We start from the raw sequence: 21,890 nt of genomic DNA on the forward strand, positions 1-21,890 counted from the left end.
ACGCCCCCTTCACCTCCGCCGGCGCCATCTTGAGCGCGGCGCGGCGCCATGCTGAGTGCGGCGGGTGGAGCCAAGGAGGTTTACCGGCTTCCCCACCCGCCCCGCCGTCGACGCGGGGCTGGGGGTGGCGGGGACCTGCGGTGGAGGCTGGGGCGCGGAGCCTTCCTCGGGGTGTCCTGGCAGCCCAGCGCTGCCGTTACGTGAAGAGCGGTGCCGCGCCGGCGGTGGGGAGAAACTTGTGAGGGAAATGTGAGGGAAATGTGAGGGAAATGTGAGGGAAAATAGGGTGTTCTGCCTCAAAAATCAGAATAAAATTGCACTGAGGAGCTCCAGGCAGAAGGTCATGTGAAACCATAGGATAAACGTATGCCTGCTACCCCCAGCAGGGACCCCGGCTGTGCTGGGTGGCATCTCCGTGCTCCAGCTCTGCCTTCTGGTCAGCGGAGATAGTAATACCCGTTTTTTTCACGACGGTGCCAGGCTTGATTCCCTTTGTTCTTTGTTAATTTGGCATTTCGCAGGGGGGGAGGCGGGGGGCAGAATACACGAGTGGCTTTATCACTGGACCACAGACAGATCTTTTTCCCGTCAGCGGACGGCCGGGGCCAAGCCTGGCATCGGTGAGCACTCCTGGCAGAGAGGGGCACGGGGCCAGCACCGTCTCCCTGGTGGCCTCATCCCTGCTGGGGCCTCTCGCCTGGACACCGAGGCGCCGGCGAAGGGCAGGGCAGATGTCGGGGTGCTGCAGGGGTTGAGCACCCTTCGCCTCAGCTTTCCCTGCCGTGGCGGCAGCGTGGCCAGGGCAGATCTGCTGCCAGTATCAGGCGTGCTCAGCTTGGTACGGCGGAGGCGAGCCCGGCTTATTGTTCGCAGCCGTTTGGGGAGTGTGAGGGACTCCGGTTGGCTTGGAAACAAGGCTGCAGCCTGGCCCAGAGGAGAGCCAGCTGCTACCAAACCCTCTGCTGCTGTTCACTGCAGATGCGAGAAGCCGGCCCAGCCCCTGGAGGGCTCCAGGGCAACCTCCTCTGCGCCATGGCACTAATCCTCCACTTCCTTGCACCCCGGGGGAATCGTTTCTTCCCGGGGTGAAGTGGGGCGGTTCTGATGTGGTGATATTATTCACCCACTCCACCCAGATGAAGATGCCCCCACGCCCGGAGGAGACTCAGCCTGGTGGTATGCAGCATAGGTGTGACGAGTTCCGTCAGCTCTCTGCGGCAGGAGTCAACACAGCGCTTTGTGTTCCTGCAGCACACGCCGCAACAGGGTCCTGCTTCCTGCCCATGTTTCAATACCTCGTGAAGCAGCAGAAAATTAGAAACTGCCTCCAAAAGGTTGTTTATTTTCTGCCGGAGCACGGAAAGCATAATGATTGGCGGCAGTGACAGGGGTTTAAACTCAGGGTGATGCAGGCAGGTGCCCTTGGCGACCCAAGCAGATTAAGTGCCCCATGTCCTGGGTAGATGTCTCTAGAAACCTCACCGGGTGCCAGTCCACACCTTCAGACAGACAAGCAGCTCTGAAAATCAGCTCTGGGTGTTCCGCAGCATTACAGCTGGCTTCCAGCAAGCTCACTACTGTTGCGACCGCCCGCTGTCCCCACCGTGCAGCCGGGTTCAGCCTGTGGTCCCCAAGCCCTGCTCGGCCTGGGTCAGGAACAGCGCGGGGGGGTGTGGACCAGGCACGCACGTTGCCTCATGCCAAGCCACCTAGTAAATAAAGCCAGTTTCCTAATTACCCTACTTATTTGGAATGGCAAAGGCCCGGGCATTAATCATCCTGCCCTACATAAATATAAATAGCCCAGGCTTTGTTCAGCTCCTGGACTTACCAGCTGGACACTTGCCAGGCTGGTCCCACCTCACACGTCAAGCCGCGGGGGCTCAGCTGCTCACGCCAGGTCCTCGCCCTACACTTTGTCCCCAAGCGGGACTGCGTGTCACCCTCCGGGGCTCTGTGCTAGCACTGTCCTGCCCAGCTGGTGACACGCCCGGTTCCTCGCCATGAGCCAGCGTGGGGCTGCGCATCTGCCCACCGGACCCCAAGGAGCCTGGAAAGGCGTTGACCTAGACAGCGGGGTTTTGCTTTATCGGAGCTTTGCAGCTTCCCAGAGCTTGTTCTTGCCCGCAGGACCGGCTCCAGCCCTTCGCCGAGCTGACCTTCCCCTCCGGGACGGGGTTATCACTGTGCTTGGGTAAGGAGTTTTTCCCCCTCCGGCTGCCCGGGAGCGCCCGGGTTGGCCGTGGCGGTGCCGGGGGACGGGCAGGGACCGGCCCCCCGCCCCGGCTGCCCCCCGGCATCCCGGCGGCGGGGGCCCCAGCGCCTCCCCGCTGCCCTCTCCTGGCCCCTGCCGAGGCTGCAGAGCTCCCGGATCCTCGGCGCGAAGCCGTGCGAGGGTGAGCCGTTAGACACCGAGCTAAAGCCATCGCCTCGCACAGCCCTCCAGGAGGCCAGAGGAAGAGCCGTGCTTCAGCGGCACCGAGCACAGACATTTAGCAACACATTTAAACCTCCTTGGGCATCCGACCGTTTCCCTTTCTTGTATAATCCCAGTCATAAACACACATAAACAGTGACGGGGTCATCCCCGTGCCATCCCGCAGACATGAGAAGGTGGTTCTCTCCTACAGTCCCAGCCTTATCTATAAGACAGTGATCACTTTGCTGCCATTTACTCCTCAGTTCAAACACTAATACTTCTCAGAAATACTCTTTGTAATGAAATTTCAGCCGTGCCTTTTGCAAAAGATCTTCCTTTCAGTACAAAGTTTCCGACCCAACAGTCACGTACAGAGCCCTGGGCACACCCCGGCTCCTTGGAGATGGTTGGCAAAAGGCACCTGAGAAAGGCAGGGCTGCTGCCTTCAGCTCATCCTGAGGGGATCTGCGCTGTCTCTGGGGATTTTAGGAGTCCAGCTACCGAGAAAACCTGAGAACCGCTCTTCTACCCACTCTGAAAAATGATTTAGAGTTCCACAGGCACCTGACGCTTTTTCATTTTATTCTTGCAAGAGCTTAATTACCCAAGTGATTCTAGTGACTGTTAACACTGAAGCTGACAAGAATAAAATATTGCATTGCAATCACCTTGCTCTGTGAAGTTAAGCACATGCTTACAGGATTTACGGGAGCAGGGCCTCTGTGCACGAGGAGTTTGTCACCGCGCATCCACGGGCTTAGATTGATTCCAGCTCAGCCCCACAGCCGTGATGGAGAGCAGCCAGGGATGGCAGCCACAAATACTCAGCCTCCGCAATAACTCGCAGCATCTCCTGGTGACAAGCCCCGTTTCACTACACCAAAATGCTGCGAAAGTGCTGGTGCCCCACGCCACAACCACCCCTGGGCTCCTGCCCTGGGAGGTTCACTCGCAGATTCGGGGTGAACCTCCCGTATCACCCACCCTCCCTGCTGCTCCACCACTCCTTGAGCCAGGAGGGATCTCTGGAAAAAGCCCTTCTCCACCACCAGAGACACACGGAGCTCCTGCACTGGGCGAAAGGAAATCCAGATTTCCCCGTGCCGAGGGTTTGATTTTGGCTGCCTGTGCACCCATTAACAACCTTGACCGTCAGCGTGGGCTGAGATGCCCCTCGGATCGCTGCCGATTGTTCAGCCACCCCAAAGCTGTGTGATCTGGAGATAATCCAGAGGAAAAGGCTTTTCAAATAATATCAATAGCGCAAATACCACCAGGCTGAGCTTGAGTCAGGAATCCCAATCCTTCAGACTAACGCATCTCACCTCAAGCTTTTTGCCTTAAACTCCGCTTTTAAGTTCGTAATTGTTGAAATATTCTTCTTCACTAAGACCCGCTCCTGCCTGCTCGCTCTGAATCTCCCAGGCCTCGCTCCCCTTACATGTGCTCTCCCATCTGAAGAGGTCCCTTCTGCTCAACTCCATCTGTGCTGAGAAATTCATTTACCGCGTGCATCTGCTAAACCGTTTGATGGCAGCATCTAGCGTGACACACGGTGGTCAAGGTGGAAATGTAGAGATATGAAAATGAGTCATCCTGTGCTTTGAAAAGCACAGGGATACGTGCTTGTGGCTCTGAAAGCAGCCTGACATACACCAGCCTGCTTCAGCTCCTGAAAGCATTGAAGTTCCTTATGGGCTGAGCTGTTAGCTGAAGGATCTGGCTGGTGAAAATACCCTGGACATGGATTTAGGATCATGTCTTGTTTAGGATCTTTGTGCATGTGCTAAAGCTCCAATACTCATCTCTCCTGGCTCCTGCTGGGTGTTTAAATGCAAGAACCTCTCTGTTCGATGAAATGGGTGCTGGTACCTCAGCAGCTCACAGTCTGTGGTGTAGGGGCCCAGGGGGAGACTGCTTTCCCCCCCCCCCCCCATCACTCCCTCGGAGACCGGTATCTCTGGCAGAGTGGGGAGAGGCTGGGAGGCTCACCCATTCTCCAACGACTCACAGTTTGGTTTTGGTAGAAAACCTCAGCTCGGGTCACGGCGCAGCAAAGGCTGGTGGCCTGCCACTGCTGCTTGGTGCGCCCACGGCCACAGCAAACTTCAGGGGAGCCACTGAGGAGAGCGATGTCACCCAAAAGGAGGAAATGTGTCCTTGTCATCTCACCTCCAGCGGAGCATACTCTCTGTCTGCACAGAGCAGCTACGAGCTGGAACAGCAGATAGATCAGCATGAACTCATGCAGATGGCTCGCTCCCTGCCAGCGCCTCTGTGGCACTGCACTGAGCAGTATCATCCCTGGGATACGGAGATATGCAACAGGAGGGTCCACACCTGCAAAGACCCATCACACGCTGACCCTTACTCCTCCCGGACCACCACCACGAGTAAGGTCGCTTCAACAAACGCATGGCTGCAACCCCTGTGATTGCAATCCAAATACCATCATTATTTTACCGAGGGTGAAAGGGAAGTTAAACAAGCAAACAGAGAGTGTAAGTTTGCCCAGAAAGCCTCTGAGATGTCAAAATTCAAGTCAGAGGTCTGCAGGCAGTTGCAGGTGTTTCCAGAAGACGATCTGTGTTTTCCAAAGCCTTCTTCCAGCCACACCACCAGCAAGTCCCTCAACCTGACAGCTGGCTTCATTCCGGGGTGAGTGTGCTTAGACAGTGTTTAGCTTGAAGAGCAAAGCAAACAGAAAACTCATGCTCTCTGAAGGTTTTCATGAATGGCTTCCTCCGTCCCCCTTTCACCGGCTGATACGCTTCTCACCAGTGGAGGAATCTGTATGCAAAACACCCTTCTGATTAAATGCAGAAGCAGCCAACGTTACAGGGAATTAGGCAGCATAATAAATGGGTTTATACCTTAAAAAAATGCTGTGGAACAAGGAACTGCACTGACAGCCCAAAGGGCACCTTCATGCCCCAAAGGTGAACAAACCAGCAAGACCCAAGTGTGACACCAGCCAGATTTTATAACAATTTATGTCAGAACAATTAATTTGGATTTCTACCAAATTCACTGTCGGCAGTAAGCGGGTAATCCAGCAGAGTCCCGGTGCAGCACAGTTTTTTGCAGAGTCCCCCCAGCAACTTGGCTTCCAGCTCTTGCAGTCAAAGAGGTGACAAGAGGGGGTTTGCAGGTACCTCCACAACGGGTCTCACCTGGCTGGGGCAGTGGAATGTTCTCAGCCGCCAGCTTAGCCCCGTGCACCGACACTAAAGTGCCTCTGAGCTGGTACGTCCCTGCTGTGGGGCTGGCGGTCCGGGTTCAGGCGAGAGGAGGTGCGGCACAGGAGGACAGGTAAGCTCTGAACCTTGTGTTTCTGTGTTCACTCCCTGCTTGTTACTCCCTGAACTAGCCTGAAGAGGCCAACCTCCCTAGGTGGACATATCAACCTGGAGATATGCTCTGAGACCACAAGCTGGTCTGTTGAAAAGCATCAGCAACTGCCGACTACTGCTCCATGCCTGATGAAGGACAGCGTGCAAACCAGTTTCTTTTAGCCAAGTTCCAAAGTTAGACACATGTTTAAGCAGTTTTCTTATGTAAAGATGCATTCCCAAATCAGACTGTTAGTCTAGATTAATGCCGGCCAGCTACAGATGAACTTCTCTGAGTCATCCCCCAGAGACATCAGGTCCCTTAAAATAGCAACAACAACAGAATCCATAGAAAGCCTTGAATATTTCAACTGAAAGCTATGATCACAATGCTTTACATAAGTGTGGTGAACACGCCACCCTTCCCAGACTGAAATAAGGATTCACTTCAGGCCAGGGCACCTTCGCATTTCAGTCTCACACGCTGCGAAGTGCAGCCCTGCTGATGCTGCTGACATTGCCTGATGCAACGCAGCAACAAACTGTCTTGGTTTGGGGGATTTTTCTTCCCCTGCAATTTTAATACAGTGAAACTACTTAAAGAAAAGACCAGAAATACTAAAATGAATGTTGTCAGAAAAGCCGTGGCAACAGCTGGCGCTTCGGAGGTTTGCACAGGGAGAGGCAATGAACCCCGCTCACGACTGCGGAGGCTTCACGTAGACCGGCAGCAGCCTTGAGACAAGTAGAGGAAAACTTGAACGCAAAGAACGACAGGGGCCTTTTTCCCAGACGTCCAACACAGGTGGGAATATAGCTGTCCTTCTCCAGGTCCTTTCTTGCTGTGTGATGTGGACAGAGACAGAGAAGGGCTAACGTCCTGGAGCAACGGTGCTGGAGTTGGACGACTCATGAGGAAGCAGCCTGGCATGTGCCATTGTGCTGAATGAGGGTCCTGCCACCTCTCTGCAGGAAAAACAAGGAACAGGTGAGAATTGTCAGGAGCCTGAAGCCACCAACAGTCTTTAATTGCCCTGATGAGCCTCACCTGGGACCTACACCCATGACCCATTGCTCCAGGAGCTCCGTTTAAGCTGAGGTCTGAGTATTTCATTGTCTTTCTGAGTTCTCCTGGAGGTGCCTCTGCTCCTAGGCTTTCTCAGGGTGATCTTGGTGTTATCTTGGTGCCTTGCTTTTGCCAGGTGACACTTAGACTCTTGAGGGGCCCTGCTGCTGTCACCACTGTGCTCTGTTCACTTGGCTGTGGAGCTGTGCCCAGCTGGTGAGGTTGTTGCCCGGCCCACGTTGTGCCTGTCCTTGGTTCCTGACTCATTCTCCCTCAGGTGGATGGGTGGCCTTTGCTGTTCTACAAGGTTGCAGGAGTAGGATATAGAGTTGTGTAGGTGTTAAGCTCATGGCAACACCATTTGGCTCTCTTTGTTCCCATTTCTGATGGAGTCTAGCTCTCTTACGTACAAGTGACCCTTAGTCCCCTCCCTGACTTCCCCCACTTAAGATCCCCTATCAGTTTTCACTAATCTCATGAAATTCCCACAATCCCATGTAGACCCAAACCTAACTGTGATCCTTTTCTGCTGCCTAGCATACCCACAACCTCTCCACCTCCATGACACGTGCAAAACCTTCATTGGTACCTCCCAGGCTCCCTCAACCCCAGTGAGCCCCTCACTCCATCCCTCTCCGTTCCCACTGAAGTTCCTCCATGTCTTCTCAGTTCTTCCTTCACCACCAGCCCCCAGCTTTGTGCGGGTGCTTTTGTAACCTTTGACAGCAAGTTCCTTAAGGGGTTTTCCTGCATTTTTTTTTTTCCTGTTGATCGTGGTTCTCTCTATGCTGCTCGTATCAGGGATAACCCCTTAAATTCCCCACCAGACCCTTCGATGGTTGTATTGTGCTCACGCAGTAGTTTTTCATCTTGTGCTAGTGCGATGGGTCCATCTCCCTTTTCATGTTTTTTTCCCATGGCATTTATTTAATTTTCTGCTTGCTCCCCATGCCTGTGGCTTGTCTTCCAACACTCCTGCTAGTTAGGTGTTTTCTGGTGGCTTCACTGCTTGCTCAGGAGGTCTGGGACAGCAGTTTTTTAAGAATTTGATGGAATTGATTCCTATATAGGAGCTGGTAGCATTGTGCTGGCAAATAGATGGGTAAGGCCTGGGCTTAAGGGTCCTTGTTTGACTTGGGGATTGCGGAGGATTGCGGAGCTGGAAGGGAGGAGGCAAAATAAAGAGTTCATCTGAGGTTGGCAGTTTCCTTGCAAAAGCCAAACCCTGTGCGAAAAACATCTCTGCAACACTTCACTGTGAGGCTCCACCATGGGATAAAGCCCCTATTTCTTTTTGCATGACCCAACCAGTATTTCACCCACCACCGATAGAATATCCCTGGAAACCCGTGTGAGGGCTGATTTACATCCAGCATTCCTCATAAAAATGCGCGGTACCAACAAAAGATGCCAAACCCCAAGGTGCATCCAAAGCATGTGCGCGCTCAGCCACACAGCTGGGAAGTGGTGCTGGGGAAATACGCGTTTCGAATCGCCGATTTTCTCCTCAGGCCCCAAATCAGGCCGCTGAGGCTCCCCAAGGGCATCCTCGGGGGGCAGGGAGCGCGGCGCAGGGTCTTTAAATTCTGAAGGCGGGGTGAGAAGCGACCCTCGGCGGGGAGCCTGAGGGTTTTGTGGCTTTATTCCAAAGAGGTGCGGGCTGTGGGGACGGCGGTGGGGGCGGCCGCCGGCTGAGGGGGGCAGTGAGGGCGGGAGGCGGGCCGGGCCCCGCGGGGCCGAGCTGCCATTTCGCGGGCGTCCCTCCCGCGGCCGGCGGCGCCGCCCCCTCCCTGCGGCTGCGGGGCGCGACATGGCGGCGGGGCGGGCGCCGCTGCTGCTGGTGGCGGCGGCGGCGGTGGCCGCGGTGCTGGAGCCGGCGGCCGCCGTGTGGCCGCAGCCCCAGGCCGAGCGCTCCCCGCCGGGCGGCGGCCGCTGCCCGCTGCCTCCCCGCCGCTTCCGTTTCGCCTACGCCGCCGGCTCCGCCGTGGGGCCGGGCTGCGCCGTGCTGGAGGCGGCCTTCCAGCGGTACTGGGCGCTGCTCTTCGCCGCCGCCCGCCCGACCGGTGAGGCGGGGCGGGGGCTGCCGGCGGGGCGGGGGGCTCCGCGGCCTCCCCCACGAGGGGGCCGCTGGAAGGGCGCCTGGCCCTTTCGTATGTGGATTTATCCTTAAAACCCCCACAAAACCAAACCTTCGTTTATTTGGTGGGGGGGGGGTGTCAAACCACGGGGTTTGTGTGGCTGCATCTCCTCAGGGCAGCAGGGCCTGGCGGCGAGGGGAGATGGTGGCAGTGGTCTGATGGCGCGGTGGCTTGAGTCGAGTCTCGTAGCGAAGGGCAGCGTGGCGCGGTCGTATGTGGAGGGCAGTGCCTGCGGCACGCACGTTTTAAAATAAAACCTAATCTTGTTTGGCACAGTGAGCATTAATTGTCTTGCGTTTCTTTAAAGGAGTTTGCCTCTTGCTATCAAGAGTTTGCTCTTTCTTTATCTCCTCCAGATCTCGTTTCAGCTCCCCGGCACTACCTTTTGCTTCCTTTTCTTGTGACTGCAGGGAGAGCTGCTGTCAGTGTTGCAATCGCTCCAGCTTCTGTGCTTTTCCCAAGTCTTGGCTCTTCCTGTTTCTAGCAGCTCTTGGTGTGCAGTGCGAAGCTTTACCTTGAAGAAAGACTCTTGTTGCTTCATGTGTGCTTCTTATTCGTGCCATGGGGCACTCTGCCAAAGTTGAGCTGTTCAGTGTCCTGAGGCAGCGTGGCTTTTCTGGCAGAGAGGTAGTAGCTCTTGGATTCGTCCTGAAATTCTAGGGTAAGGCGAGGAAAGGCAACAGCTTTGAAAGCCTGGGGTTGATTTGGGGTAGGTTGTAAAGGTTTCTTGCCCCCAGACTTCTTCGTGATAGCACCCGTTGCATGTCTGGGATGAAATGCAGGAAATTCCCTGGCTGCGTTTGCAGAGGCAAACGCAGGCTGGGGAGCCGGCACGCACGGATGCTCAGTCTCTGCGTGGGTCTGCGGCAGCCTGAAGCACTATATCTGGGGAATATGAAATGCTTCATTCATCAGAAAGAGCTAGTAACTCTGCCTCCGAGTGTTTTAAATGTCAGCGTGAACTCTGTCGCCGCTGATCAAAGCAGAAGCCGCTCTGCTTCATCTCGAGCGCGTCGTGCTTTGACAAAGGCAAGTTTGAAACACTGAGAAGAACCATTTGGCTTATTTTATTTCTTCAACTCTTGTAAGTAGCAATAGAAATAAATCTTGATTTGGGAGCTGAAGAATACTCCTCTTACTTCATTTTTTGCTGCTAGGAACTAAAAAAACCTGATACAGTTATTCACATTTTCCTGTTCGGAGGGGAAGTATGACCATCTCATCACTTGGAGCAACTTCACGTGATCACGAGATCGAGCTCATACTCATTGCTTTCCATATGCCCTGCTTTATGATGCTCAAACTATGCGATTAAGGCTTTTTTTTTTCCGTTTTTGCCTTCCTTTTTTCTTTTTTTCTCGGGAGTGGTTAGTAAGAACAGGCGATGGAAACCCTGAATGGAAGGAAGTAGTTTCTCTTAATAGAGGAAACAAATGGCAGAAACCATTTTCTGTCTGTTTCAGAAAGCTGCTCTGTCAATTTAATGAGCATGCAAGATCATGTCCAAACTCTGCATTCATCCTGGACTGCAAGTGTACAAACAGAGACTAATTTAAATTAGGAGGGACATATGGGAGTCTTTGGTCAAGCCCCTGCTCAAAATAGGGTCAAACCTGGAGTTGGAGCCAACTTTGTGCTTGAGTCAAGCTGCTCAGGGCTGTGTGCAGCTGAAATTGTGGTATTTCCAAGGATGGTGAACTGAGCCCTCGCTGAAGTGTTTGATCACCTTCAAGGTGAAGAATTTTTTTTTTTTTCCCTTATCTTTAATTTGGATTTCCTTTGCTGCTCTTCCCTGTCTCTTGTCCTTAAGCCGGGCAGCTCCGAAACGAGTCGGAGAGACCCAGGACCCTGTGTGGAACTCAAGCCAGGACCCTTCATCCCTGATGTCTTCCTGCTGGTAACCTGCCACAATCATTGTGTTGGCGTCCTTGTCTTCCAGTCCCTGACTGTAATTACCTTGATGTGTGCCTTCACAGCGCTCTTTCGAACCATGAACTTCAGCCTTTGCGGTTGATGGATCACTGATCCCTGCTGCACCCATCTGCAGTGCCCTCTGGGTGTGATAGCGGCGGTGCCTGCCCGCTCCTCGGCCAAGGAGGCTGTGGTTGGGTTTGGCAGTGTCTCCCTGCACGGGCTTAAACACGGTGCGTGGTGGTGGGACCAATTCTGTCACGGCTTCTCAACAGAATGAGTGTTTTCTGCGTCCCCAGGCTTGAGAGTGGCTGTTGTCTTGCCGAGCAAAGGGAGCAGGTCTTGCTGTGCTGGCGTGCCAGCTCGCACATCTGCGAGGTTGCCTTGGCTACCGGCTCGTCTGTACCCGAGAGGAAAGCTCAAAACAGAGGGCTATCTTCAAGCCGTTTCCCTTCTTTCCACGGAGGTTTTGCCATTCCTTCATGGAGAAAATTTGGGGGTTCTGGCTCCTGCAAGCTTTGGAGCATGGGCTCTCTGCGTTTCACCCAAGCACTGCTGGTGCCACAGTCTCTCTGAAGTCTGCTTGACGCCTGGCTTCTGAGCAGGTTCACTCAAAGCCAAGCTTTTTAATTTTTAGTGGTCATAGCAGTTCTGGGAATGCTGTGGGGGTGTAGGCATGGACCTCGGCTGTGATTAGCAAGGTCCCACCCCACTAACCCTCGTTCCTCCTGGCCAGAGACTGCTGTGAGTAGACCCGTGCATCTCACCAAAGGCTGGACGCCTCCCTTTGGAGTTGGGGGAGTGACTCCAGTGAGGACTCAGACCTGTGCATCCCTGGAAGTGCTCCTTCAGATAAGGAAGCGTGGCCAGAGCTCCTGCTTGGCGTCTGAATGTGACTGGGTTTATTTTTCCAGCCGCTGCGTCTGGGACCTGCTCTGCAGAAGGCGAAGTAGGTCGGGAGCCTTTCTGTGCTGGGTGAGACCTTCTGGTGGCCTCTAACTCAGCCCAACTCTGCAGTGTGCTTGGATTCATTCTCTACCCTTTTTTTTACAGGGTTTTTTTGTACTTTCTAAGAAGCGTAGGTAGGGTAGCAGAGCTTTTGGGTTTGTGCTTCTTCCCCAGTGCTGGGAGAGTTTGGAAACATGAAGCTCTTCACCACCCTGGAGAAGATTTGAGTAGGCGTGGATATTGCTTGGAGCAGGGGCTGGTGTCCAGGAAGCCTGGGGGACTGCTGCCTAGACCATGCTCTGATGTCTCTCCTCTTTTGTGTGCTCCTTTAAGCTTCCACTGCAAAGCCTTCCCTGGGGGCTTCCTCACCAGCAGACCTTCTCCATGCTGAAGGTTGGGATCAGCTCATGTGCTCCTGGTTGAAAGAAGCCCCTGCTGAACACCCCTGTGCCTGCTCTGGGGTGAAGGAGAGGGTGCCCATTTCTGCCACATATGTTAAAAGTCTGAGTACTCCTGCACCTTCACTGCTAGCTGGGCTGGGGGGAGGGTGGAGACGGGGAAAAGAGCCAGGATGGGGTTGATGTCCATGATCTGTGTCCCTTGCAGAGAACGAGCAACCCTGGGGCACACCCTGCACTCAACTCCTCGTCTTTGTTGCCACGCCGGGCTGCGATGGGTTTCCCAGCCTGGACTCCAAGGAGAGCTGTGAGTATCAGGGTTGGGAGTGGGAGGGAGTGACTGGAGCGGGAGTGTGGCTGTTTCTGTGCCCGTCGGTTGGAAATAGCACCGTGCAGCACTCACCCCCAATTTTAGGGAGGCAGCAAGCCTCGTTCTATTATTGAGAAACAGACAGGGAGGGAATGACTTCCCTGAGGAGGCTGATAAAGCGGTGGGAGAGGTTTAAAACAAAAAAAGCCCCAAAACAGTTCTCTGGGATCCCGGGGTGCAGTTCTGTATCAGAACTTCTGCCCGGTGCTGCTGCAGCCCTGTAGCTGAGGCTGTCATGGTTTGTAGCAGCGTGTGATGGAGTGTGGGACCTCATGCCAGCGCCGACCCCTCTGATGCTGTGTTTCAGATAAGCTCTCTGTTTTGGAAGGCTCCTTGCTGCTCTCTGCGGATGCCGTCTGGGGAGCTCTCAGAGGTGAGGTGTGCTTTCGGTGAGGCATTCCCGCTCTCCCTGCCTTAGGCCTGTGGGGATGTCTCTCTGTGCCTTTCTCTTTCCGTAGACTTATTTGTTAATTGAGCTCTGTTCCTTTGGGGGAATCTGTGCTGAGAAAGGGACTCTGTGTGGTTTTCCTGCAGGCCTGGAAACATTCAGCCAGCTCGTTGGGAGAGACGAGAATGGCACGGTGAGTCCTGGCCTAATCTCCTGGGGGGGCAGTCAGCTCTCCATAATGCTCCTCCCTCCACTGGGATGTGCTGAGGTTTGCTGGGATGCTGGGGGTGAGGGGGTTTCCAGCAGTGCACCACAGCCTCGCCAAGGGCCAAGTAGAGATTCATGAATCCAGCCAGATCCCTGCCCTGAGCGGGTAAAGCATTGCAGCTCTTTCTGGCTAGCTTGCACTCTGGGTAGTGGGGGTACCCCTTCACATCCCACCAACCCTGTGGACAAGGGTGACCCTGATTGTCTCCTGCTAATGGCTGTGTTGCCTGAAGCTGTGCTCACTTCTTCCTCGTGTTCTCTGCATGCAGTACTACATCAACAAGACAGAAATTGTAGACTTTCCCCGCTTCCCTCACCGGGGACTGTTGCTGGACACCTCTCGTCACTACCTGCCTCTGAGAGCCATCCTGGAAACTCTGGTAGGATGCCTGTGCTGGGAGACGAAGTGGTTTAGTTGGGTATCCCTTCCTCTGTGACAGCTGAGGGCTCCCTGAGTAGCCTGGAGGGCTCTTTGGGTTTTTGCTCCTTTCCAAAGATCCTAGGAGCAGTCTAATGTGTCGGCCACTGCATCTACATCTCATCGAGGAAGAGCTTGTCAAACCCAGGGTTTTTGAACAAAGCTGGCTTGCTTGTCCCTGGATGAAGCAGCAGGCTGGGGTGGGATGACAGCCTGACCTCAATTCTTAATCTGTGCTTAAGATGTGCATCATGGGAAAATGCTTCCGTGCTGGAGGTCCTTCCCAGTGCCCCTGGCTGTGTTTGCTCCTGTGTAACTCACAGCTGCCTCTTTTGGGGTGATTTCTCAGCTTTCTTTGTAAACACGATAAAGGAAGAAAACCCTTAGGTATCTTGGATTCCTGCGATCCAGATTATTCCCCGAGGCTGGGTTGTTTCTGAGGCAAGGGGAGACACTGACTTCTTCCCAGCTCCATTAGGCAAAGGTGGTTCTGTGTTCATCCCAAGCAGAATTAAACTTCCAGGTCTCCACCGTTGGCTCAGTTATAGCGGGAACAGGGATTTTATTGTGAGCAGAAGTACTGCTGGCCCTCTGCAGCTCTTTGTGGTGCTGGTGTGTTTGAAGAGAGGTGTCTGAATCCACCTGGGATACTGGGGAGCGTTTAGGGGACGCTGCCTTGTCCTCCTTTTGGAGCCCAGAGACTTTGTCCCCTTTCTGTGGCAAGCTGGGTGACCTTTCAGAGGGGTTAGGGAGGGCGTGTTCATCTTTATTCCTGTTCCTTCCCAGGATGTCATGGCTTACAACAAGTTCAATGTGTTTCACTGGCACATTGTGGATGACCCGTCTTTCCCCTACGAGAGCTTCACCTTCCCAGAGCTCAGCAAGCAGGTAACCCAGCCCCATCGCTGTGTAGCGCTGAGCCCAGGGCGAGCAGATCCCTCCCTCGGCACTTGAGCAAAGCGCTGAGGTTGCCCGGTTTCCCCCAGGGAGCCTTCAATGCCATGACCCACGTGTACACGGCCAGTGACGTGCAGACGGTGATCGAGTACGCCCGGCTGCGTGGCATCAGAGTCGTCGCAGAGTTCGACACCCCTGGGCACACCCTTTCCTGGGGTCCAGGTGAGGAGCAGACCCTGTATGCTGCTGCTGCTGTGAGAAGAGTTGTAGTTGTACTGGCGGGAGGAAGGGGATCTGCAGCCTGGATCTCAAAAGCTGGGTTTGTGCAGCTGTGTTCCACGGGCTTGCCTTGAGAAGGAGCAAACCATCATCTGGGGGAAGTAGGACCCAACGGTCCAACTTTTGGAACAAAATCCAAAAGGAAAACATTTCCGTCTCGTCTTGGTTCCAAGCTGGGTGACTTTTTGGGGGGAACACCTGCTCTCCCAAAACCAACATCGTGGGTATTGCGAGGATTTTGGGTTTAACTGGGGGTACAGCTGACCAAGCTGCTTTGCGCTGCTCAACCGTGCCCCGGTCCTGACACACTGCTCCCTGCTCTGAGGACTGCAAGTGCCTCTTTTTTCATGTCTGGAAGCGCAAGAAGCTCCAGGAAAACACTGCCTTGTCTTTCTCTCTCCTTCGCCTGCCTCCAAATGCTCTGGTCTGTAGTGGAGTACACCCTGGGCATGTTGTCACAGCCAAAACTGGGGCTGCCCCTCCTTCCGTGTCTTCGGTGGGTACATGGGGATGGGAGAGGGTGCTGGGGGCTGCTCTGGCGTTACCTTTCTTCTAACAGCTCTCTGCATGATTTCCTGTAGGAATGTCCCAAAAAAGCAGTGGGGAGAGATACCAAGGGTGGAAACTGTAGCATCCTGCAAGGATTTGGTGTGTTTGTATCCCCTCCTCAGAGCAGCTGTTTGCGGGGGGAGGGGGGGGAAAGGGGTGTCCAGCCTAAAAGGCTTGAGCTCTGATCTCACCTGAGAGCACGTTTGGGGCAGCAGTGGATGCGCCTGGGGGAAGCACAGCACAAGATGAGCGTGGAATGCCGATCCCTCCCTATCAGATCAGGCTTCCTGAGCCAGAGATCAAATTTCTGCTGCTGTGATTGTGCCTGGTGTGCAGTGGCTCCGTCTTCTGTCTTTGTGGCAGGCACTGAGGAGGGTCTGGGGGGTTTTATGGGGCCGTATGACCACGTTCATCCCCTTCCTCCCTGTTCTGTGTTACGACCCAGGTGCTCCAGGCCTCCTGACTCCCTGCTATTTGGGCAAGGATCCTTCTGGGACGTATGGGCCCATCAACCCCATTCTTAACAGCACCTACCAGTTTGTGACCAGTTTGTTTCAAGAGGTCAGCACCGTGTTCCCAGACTTCTATCTTCACCTCGGTGGCGATGAGGTGGACTTCACGTGCTGGTGAGTCTGAGATCATCGGTCTGGGTGGCAACTAGGGGAAAATATCTGGGACTGGAGTCCCAGCCCATTGCTTTTTGGTCATGCTCTCATCTGCAGATCTTTGGTGTCCTGCTCCCCCAGGCTCTGTGTGCTGCCTGAGGTTTCTGTGCTCATGGTGATGCTGGTTGCGGGAAGCCACCGGTGCCGGCGCAGGCACAGCTTTTGGAAAGCCAGGGCTAGCCCTGGACCAATGTGGGAAGGACTTGGCCGTGTCTTGGCCTTGGTCCAGAGCTCAGGTTGAGGTGGTTTTATTCTCTTCTCTTTGGTACACAGGAAATCCAATCCAAAAATTCGTGCCTTCATGAAGGAGATGGGCTTTGGTGAAGATTACAAAAAACTAGAGTCGCTCTACATCCAGAGGTAAGGACGGTTGCATCGTGGGCCTGCAGCTGCAGTATGTGACCAGCACAAATGTCTTCTGCTGTCTTGGGGACACCAGGTCTCCTCTTCAGGAGCACACCCATTTGGGCATGTCTCCCTGACCCCAAAGGGAGTAGCCTAGCCATGTTTTATTGAGAGATTGACCACAAAAAAGCCTGAGGCTGAGGAAGAAGAAGCCCTGTGAGGGGTTGTGCTTTTTTTCCTTCTCCTTCAGAAACACCTACCTTCACGTCCTGCTGTGGGCGTTGAGAATATTAGTGTTGCTGCTTTGACTGTATGCAGCCAGCAGAGAGAGGGGAGTGTAGTTGGGATGACCCAAAACTCAGTCCTCTTTCTGCTCCAGGCTCCTGAACATCATCTCTTCCCTCGGCAAAGGTTATATCGTGTGGCAGGAGGTGTTTGACAACGGAGTGAAGGTGAGAGCTGCCTGCTTCCCCTAACACCGTTGGCAGTGTTGGGGTGAACAGTGCCAGCACCCCAGCCAGACACTGGTGTGCTCTGGGGGTGCTGTGCTGGGCCTGGCAAGGGCTGGGACCGGGGTTGATCTTGAGATGGTGCTGCCAGTGAGCTGCCCTCACCGTGGCTTTGTCGCACTGCTGTCTGCAGCCTCTTCCCTCCAGGTTCTTGTATATACACCTGCAAGAGGCAGGTTTTAACCCTGCCCAAGGCACTCTGCGAACGGGCTTTTCCCTCCCTCTCTTGCTTCTGCAAACCAGATGGGAAGCGACTCAAAAATCAAGCCATAGTCTGCCTCAGTTTCCCTGTTGGGGAGCTCAAAGCTGTGGATGGGTCAGGGCACTCTGCTTGCAGGGGGAGGTGGTGCTCTTGTTGCCCCACGGATCCTGTTCATGGGTGCTCCTCAGGTGAGGCCAGACACCGTCATCCATGTGTGGAAGGAGAACACGCCCTACATGGAGGAGATGGCGAATGTCACCAAGGCTGGCTACAGGGCTCTGCTCTCTGCCCCCTGGTACCTCAACCGCATCTCCTACGGGCAGGACTGGATGGCAGCCTACCAGGTGGAGCCCTTGAAGTTCGAAGGTGTGTTCCTTGTGTCCCCTTCCCCTGTGGCAGCTGACTTGCCCCTTGGAGGTGGCGCCAGCGCTGCCTGTCTCACTTATCTGTCCTTGCTGCTGGTGTGAGGGTGCCCGAGTGGCCGTGTCCTTGATTCCTGTGCTGTGTCCCGTCCCCTTGCTGCTGGCAGAAAACAACTCTGCTCTCCCCCAGCCCGGGGGATTGCAGCGGGGGCTTCCAAAAGGGCAAGTTAGGGCCTCCGTAGCTGAGCCACTCACTGCTGTTACAGGCGTCTCGTGGGCAGGGCAGTCCGTCACCCCGTTACCTTCCAACACCCCGTCACCTGAATGCTGTGTCCTCTGGCAGGCAGCCCCGAGGAGAAGGATCGGGTGATCGGCGGAGAGGCGTGCATGTGGGGGGAATACGTGGACGTCACTAACCTGGCCCCCAGGCTCTGGTAAGAGAAACAGCGTGGGGGGGGGTTAGCTCGAGTCGCGTGGGGCAGAGCTCGGGCCCCTTTCCTTCGCCGCTGAGCGGCGTGTGCCACACGCTGCGGGGTTGGTCTGCGTGTGGTGCTTGTCCCTGTCCCCTTCATGCTGCTAGCGGCATCACTGAGACTTAAATGAGGGTTTGGAAGACTGTAACAGGCTCCTGTACAACCTGCCGCTGCAGCCGGGTCGTGTTTAATGCTGGTCTCTGTCCTGTCACCCCTGTCCACTCCTGATCCGCACGTGTCTAGGAGTGGAGCTGATGCACAGAAGCCACGTGCCTTTGCGTGCTTGGTCAGGAAAGCTCAGGGCTTTGTGCAGGCAGCTTTCCCGACTCCCCCCGGGACCTGACCACCTCTGTCCCTCGTTCCTCAAGGCCGAGAGCTGGGGCCGTCGCCGAGAGGCTGTGGAGTAACGCGACGGTCAGGGACCTGCAAGATGCCTACGTGCGGCTGGCCGACTTCCGCTGCAAGCTCCTCGGGTAACCATCCCTCCTCGCAGCCAGGTGCCGGCCCGTGGGGACAACCCAAAGGCCACCCTCGGCAGGCTTCGACCCTGGGGAGGGCAGTGAGGGTGAAGTGGGTTTTCCCCGGTGCAGAATGACCCTTGTTCTTAGTGAAAATCCCAAGCCTTTCTGCTGCCTGTGCGTGGGCAGAGCTTGCTTTGTGCGGTGCTGGAAGCGAGCCCCCGCTGCCGGCGTGGGCTGGTGGCTCTGTGGAGGGGAGGACTTTGTGCTGAGGAAGGGGGACCCGGCAGCTATTCCCACCCCTCCTCCTGCAGCACCACCTTCCCCAGGAAGACTCCCCTTGCTACCACATGTGAGCAAAAAAACGAGGATGCAAACCTCTCCCTCCTTGTCCCGCCTGAAAGGGGGGCACCGACGGCCGCCCTGCACTCCTCTGAGCGCCCGGCCGTGACCATGGGCTCTGCCTCTGCTCCCCCCCTCACGCCGCCTCTCTGCTCTCTTTCCAGGCGTGGTGTCCAGGCGCAGCCTCTCTATGTAGGATACTGCGAAAATGAATTCGGCGGGTTTTGAAGGGAGAGTCCTGCTGCCCTCGGTCGCTGTGCACACAGGAGCAACGAGCCTTCTCTCTCTCAAAAGCTGCCGGGGCTTGGCAGAGGGACCCTTCCCACCCCCAGCTTCTACTTTTGCTTCATTGCAAAGAACTTTTTTTTTTTTTTCCTTAGTGTGCACTCTTCGCCTCTTTTTCTATTTTTATTTCTTTAAATCTATAAATAAATGACCCCAAAGAGGAAAAAGGTGCCTTTTCGTGCTCAGCTGGGGCTTGGGAGACCGTGCAAGGGTTGTTGTTGGTAGGAGCTGGGTAGGGCTTGCTCCAGCGGTGCCGCAGGAGCGGCATCGTCCCGGTGGCTGCGGCGCTTGCTGGGGGCCTGCTCGGCCGGGTAAACTGCGTTTGGCCTCTGCTGCTATCCTGGACTCCGTCCCTGCAGAGAGGAGGTGATGAGAAGGTGTGGGTTCCCCTGTTTTGTTTTTTTTTTTTCACCTTGACCTCCCACCGCCTGCGCCTGGACAGGGCGCTGCCTGTGCCAGCACAGGGGACACCCCCACCTCGGGTTTTGCTTCTGCGTCCCTTCCACGTACCAGCGGCTGACATTGGGCTGTTGGTTCCTGTCCTTGTCTGTCTCCTCTCTCCGCCTAGGGCCAGGCAGGAGCTTTGCCTGCGTGCCACCCTGCCTGCTGCCACCTCCTCCTCCGGCTTCTCCTGAGAAGACGATGCCCTGACGCCGTCTCCTCGCAGGGATGTTACCGTGTTGCTGCCCAGCTCTTCGGTGAGCTGTCGCCTCTGCTCAGGGTTTGGCCAATCCGTCCCCCCTCCTCTTCCTCCTCCGTTCTCAGGCCGGGGAGCCCAGCTCCAGGGCTCCTCCACCCAGCGGGCTTGGGCTCAGGTAGTATTTTTCTTGCCAAAGAGGCTGGTGGTGCTGCTGTCCCGTGGAGCCGGGACAACCGTGATTCTTGTCCCTCGATGGCTGGGGTTGCCGTGCTGGAAGCCGTGTTTGGCTTGAAGCTGCTTCCCAAAGATTCCCAATCTCTGGGGAGAAGTCCCGGCTGATGGGGCTGTGGTACATGTGTCTTGGTCTTAAATGAGTGAGGTCTGCTGTTACAGCTGGCAACATTTTACTATAGAACTTTAAAATATATTCAGAAATTGTCAAGTCTTGCATTTCTTTACCCTCCTGTGAAGGGATACCCAGGCAGTGCTGCTCTGGAGTGATACTTCTTAGGGTGGGGGGGGAAAAAAGATTGTGAAGCCTAACGACCCCGAAGCAGGGAAATTGAGCCAGATCTGGGGAAAGAAGGATCATTCTTTTCCTGTTACTCGGGGTGGAGGGGAAGGGCTGCTGGGATGCCGCGGTTTGCCGCTCGGGTGCAGCGCTTTGGGCTCTGGGGGTGGCAGGCGCAGAGGAAGGGGGTTATCATCCCCTCCTATTTTTAAAAGTTGGGGTTTCCCCCCCCCTTCCCCCTTTTTTTTTTTTTTTTTTTTTTATTTCTTTCCCCAAGGTGGTGTACGTTGGTACCTCGTGTTGCTGCAGGCAGCTGCTGCCACCAGGACTGGGGCCGTGGGTGCTCAGCTCTCAAGGAGGGTGCTCTGTCCCCAGGGAGGGACCCCCCCCCAAACCCCGCTAAATCCTGGGGTTAACCCCCACCCCACATTCCCACTTCCCACAGGGGTCTCGCACCAGCAGCTCCCCAAAACCACCGTCCCCGGGGGCGGCTTGGCAGCGCTTTCACCCCTGCGAGTGCCGGGATCCCCGCCGGCGGGGAGGGAGCACCCCGCTTTCCCCCGCCGCGGCCTCGCCCCGCCGCCCGTTCCTTCCAGAACATCTATTTTGGGCGCGTAAAACTTGCCGGGGAGCAGAGGAGAGCAGGCAGTGTGTGAATCACTCGGGGCCAACGGGTTTAAAAATAAACCCAGGCGGCGGCGGAGAGCTGCCGCCGCGCTGCCAGATTTCGGCAGGATTGCGCTCCGCGCCGCCGCCGAAACCCACCCGTGGGTGCCCACCCGGGGCGCCAGCCCCACCCGGGGTGGGGGGGTGTGCGTGTGGTGTGGAGTGCGTTGCTGGGCCACGCTCGCATGTGTTTGCACGCGCTTGCAGGCGCACACTGGCAGCTGTGTGCACGTGCTCGCACGCGCGTGCACGCTTGCAAGTGTGTACCCGTGCGAAGGTGCGCGCGCGCGCACCCACGGACGTGGGGGCGTGTTCGTGCATAGGGGTGCTCACAAACACGCGCCTGCGTGTGCCCGCCTGCGCACAGTTGTGCGCTTGCGCTCGCACGCACGTGCCAGTGCACGCACGCGCTTGTGCACCGTTGCACAGGCTTGCGATGCGGGCACGGAGCTGCCTGTGCACGCCCCCGCGCGCGCTCCCGCAGCCCCACGCTTGCAGGAACACGCGCCTGCTGGCGTGGACTTGCACATGCTTGCCACGCACGCTCCTGCCCCTGCTCATGCACACTGGCACGTGCCTGCACACGCGTGGGGAAGCCGGGCACCCCCAGCCCTGTTAATTAACGACGGCGCTGGGTGCTAACGCCGCCCGGGCTAATTACAGATGTTTGGGGGTGGCCCCACCCCCGTCTGGGGCAGCCCCAGGGGGGCAAGCGGTGCGTGGTGGGGCCCATCGAGGCGAAAACTGCAGCCAAGTGACAAAATTGTCCGTTTTGAGCCTTTTCGATGTGTTTAAATCCCGCTCGAAGGTGGTGGCTGATGGGGAGGGTCAGGAGCGGGGCGTTAACTCTGGGACCTACTGAGGGCGGGGACAGGGGTGAAGTGAGGCGGCTGCTCGGCGCCTTGGCCAGCCGCGCCTCGGGGTGCTGGGGTGTGACGCGGGGGTGTGACGTGGAGTGACGTGGGGCGGGTGACGAGAGGCGGAGGACGGCGGGGTGCGGGGTCGGGCCGGCAGGGGGCAGTAGTGGGCGGAGCGCGGGGCAGCCCCGCGCC

The 21,890-nt window shown here is 56.1% G+C and overlaps 1 protein-coding gene across 2 annotated transcripts; it reads left to right on the top strand.

Moving 5' to 3' along the window:
* Positions 1–8,592: 8,592 nt before the first annotated feature.
* Positions 8,593–20,103, top strand: HEXA (hexosaminidase subunit alpha). Of its 2 annotated transcripts, none has more exons than XM_042804223.1 (14): positions 8,593–8,880; positions 12,421–12,519; positions 12,890–12,955; positions 13,117–13,163; positions 13,507–13,617; positions 14,442–14,543; positions 14,642–14,774; positions 15,826–16,006; positions 16,319–16,405; positions 16,770–16,842; positions 17,290–17,467; positions 17,807–17,897; positions 18,305–18,433; positions 18,901–20,103. In XM_042804223.1, exons 1-13 carry the CDS (start codon positions 8,628–8,630, stop codon positions 18,411–18,413), a joined length of 1,530 nt encoding a protein of 509 aa, XP_042660157.1. In that variant the 5' UTR covers positions 8,593–8,627; the 3' UTR covers positions 18,414–18,433; positions 18,901–20,103. The 2 variants fall into 2 exon arrangements, with proteins under 2 accessions (XP_042660157.1, XP_042660156.1); XM_042804222.1 differs by having other exon boundaries at positions 8,594–8,880; positions 18,305–18,409.
* The last annotated feature ends 1,787 nt before the right edge of the window (positions 20,104–21,890 follow it).

The sequence above is a fragment of the Tyto alba genome, unplaced genomic scaffold (assembly GCF_018691265.1).
Source record: "Tyto alba isolate M040663 unplaced genomic scaffold, T.alba_DEE_v4.0 Super-Scaffold_41, whole genome shotgun sequence".
In the NCBI taxonomy this organism is placed as follows: Eukaryota; Metazoa; Chordata; class Aves; order Strigiformes; family Tytonidae; genus Tyto; species Tyto alba.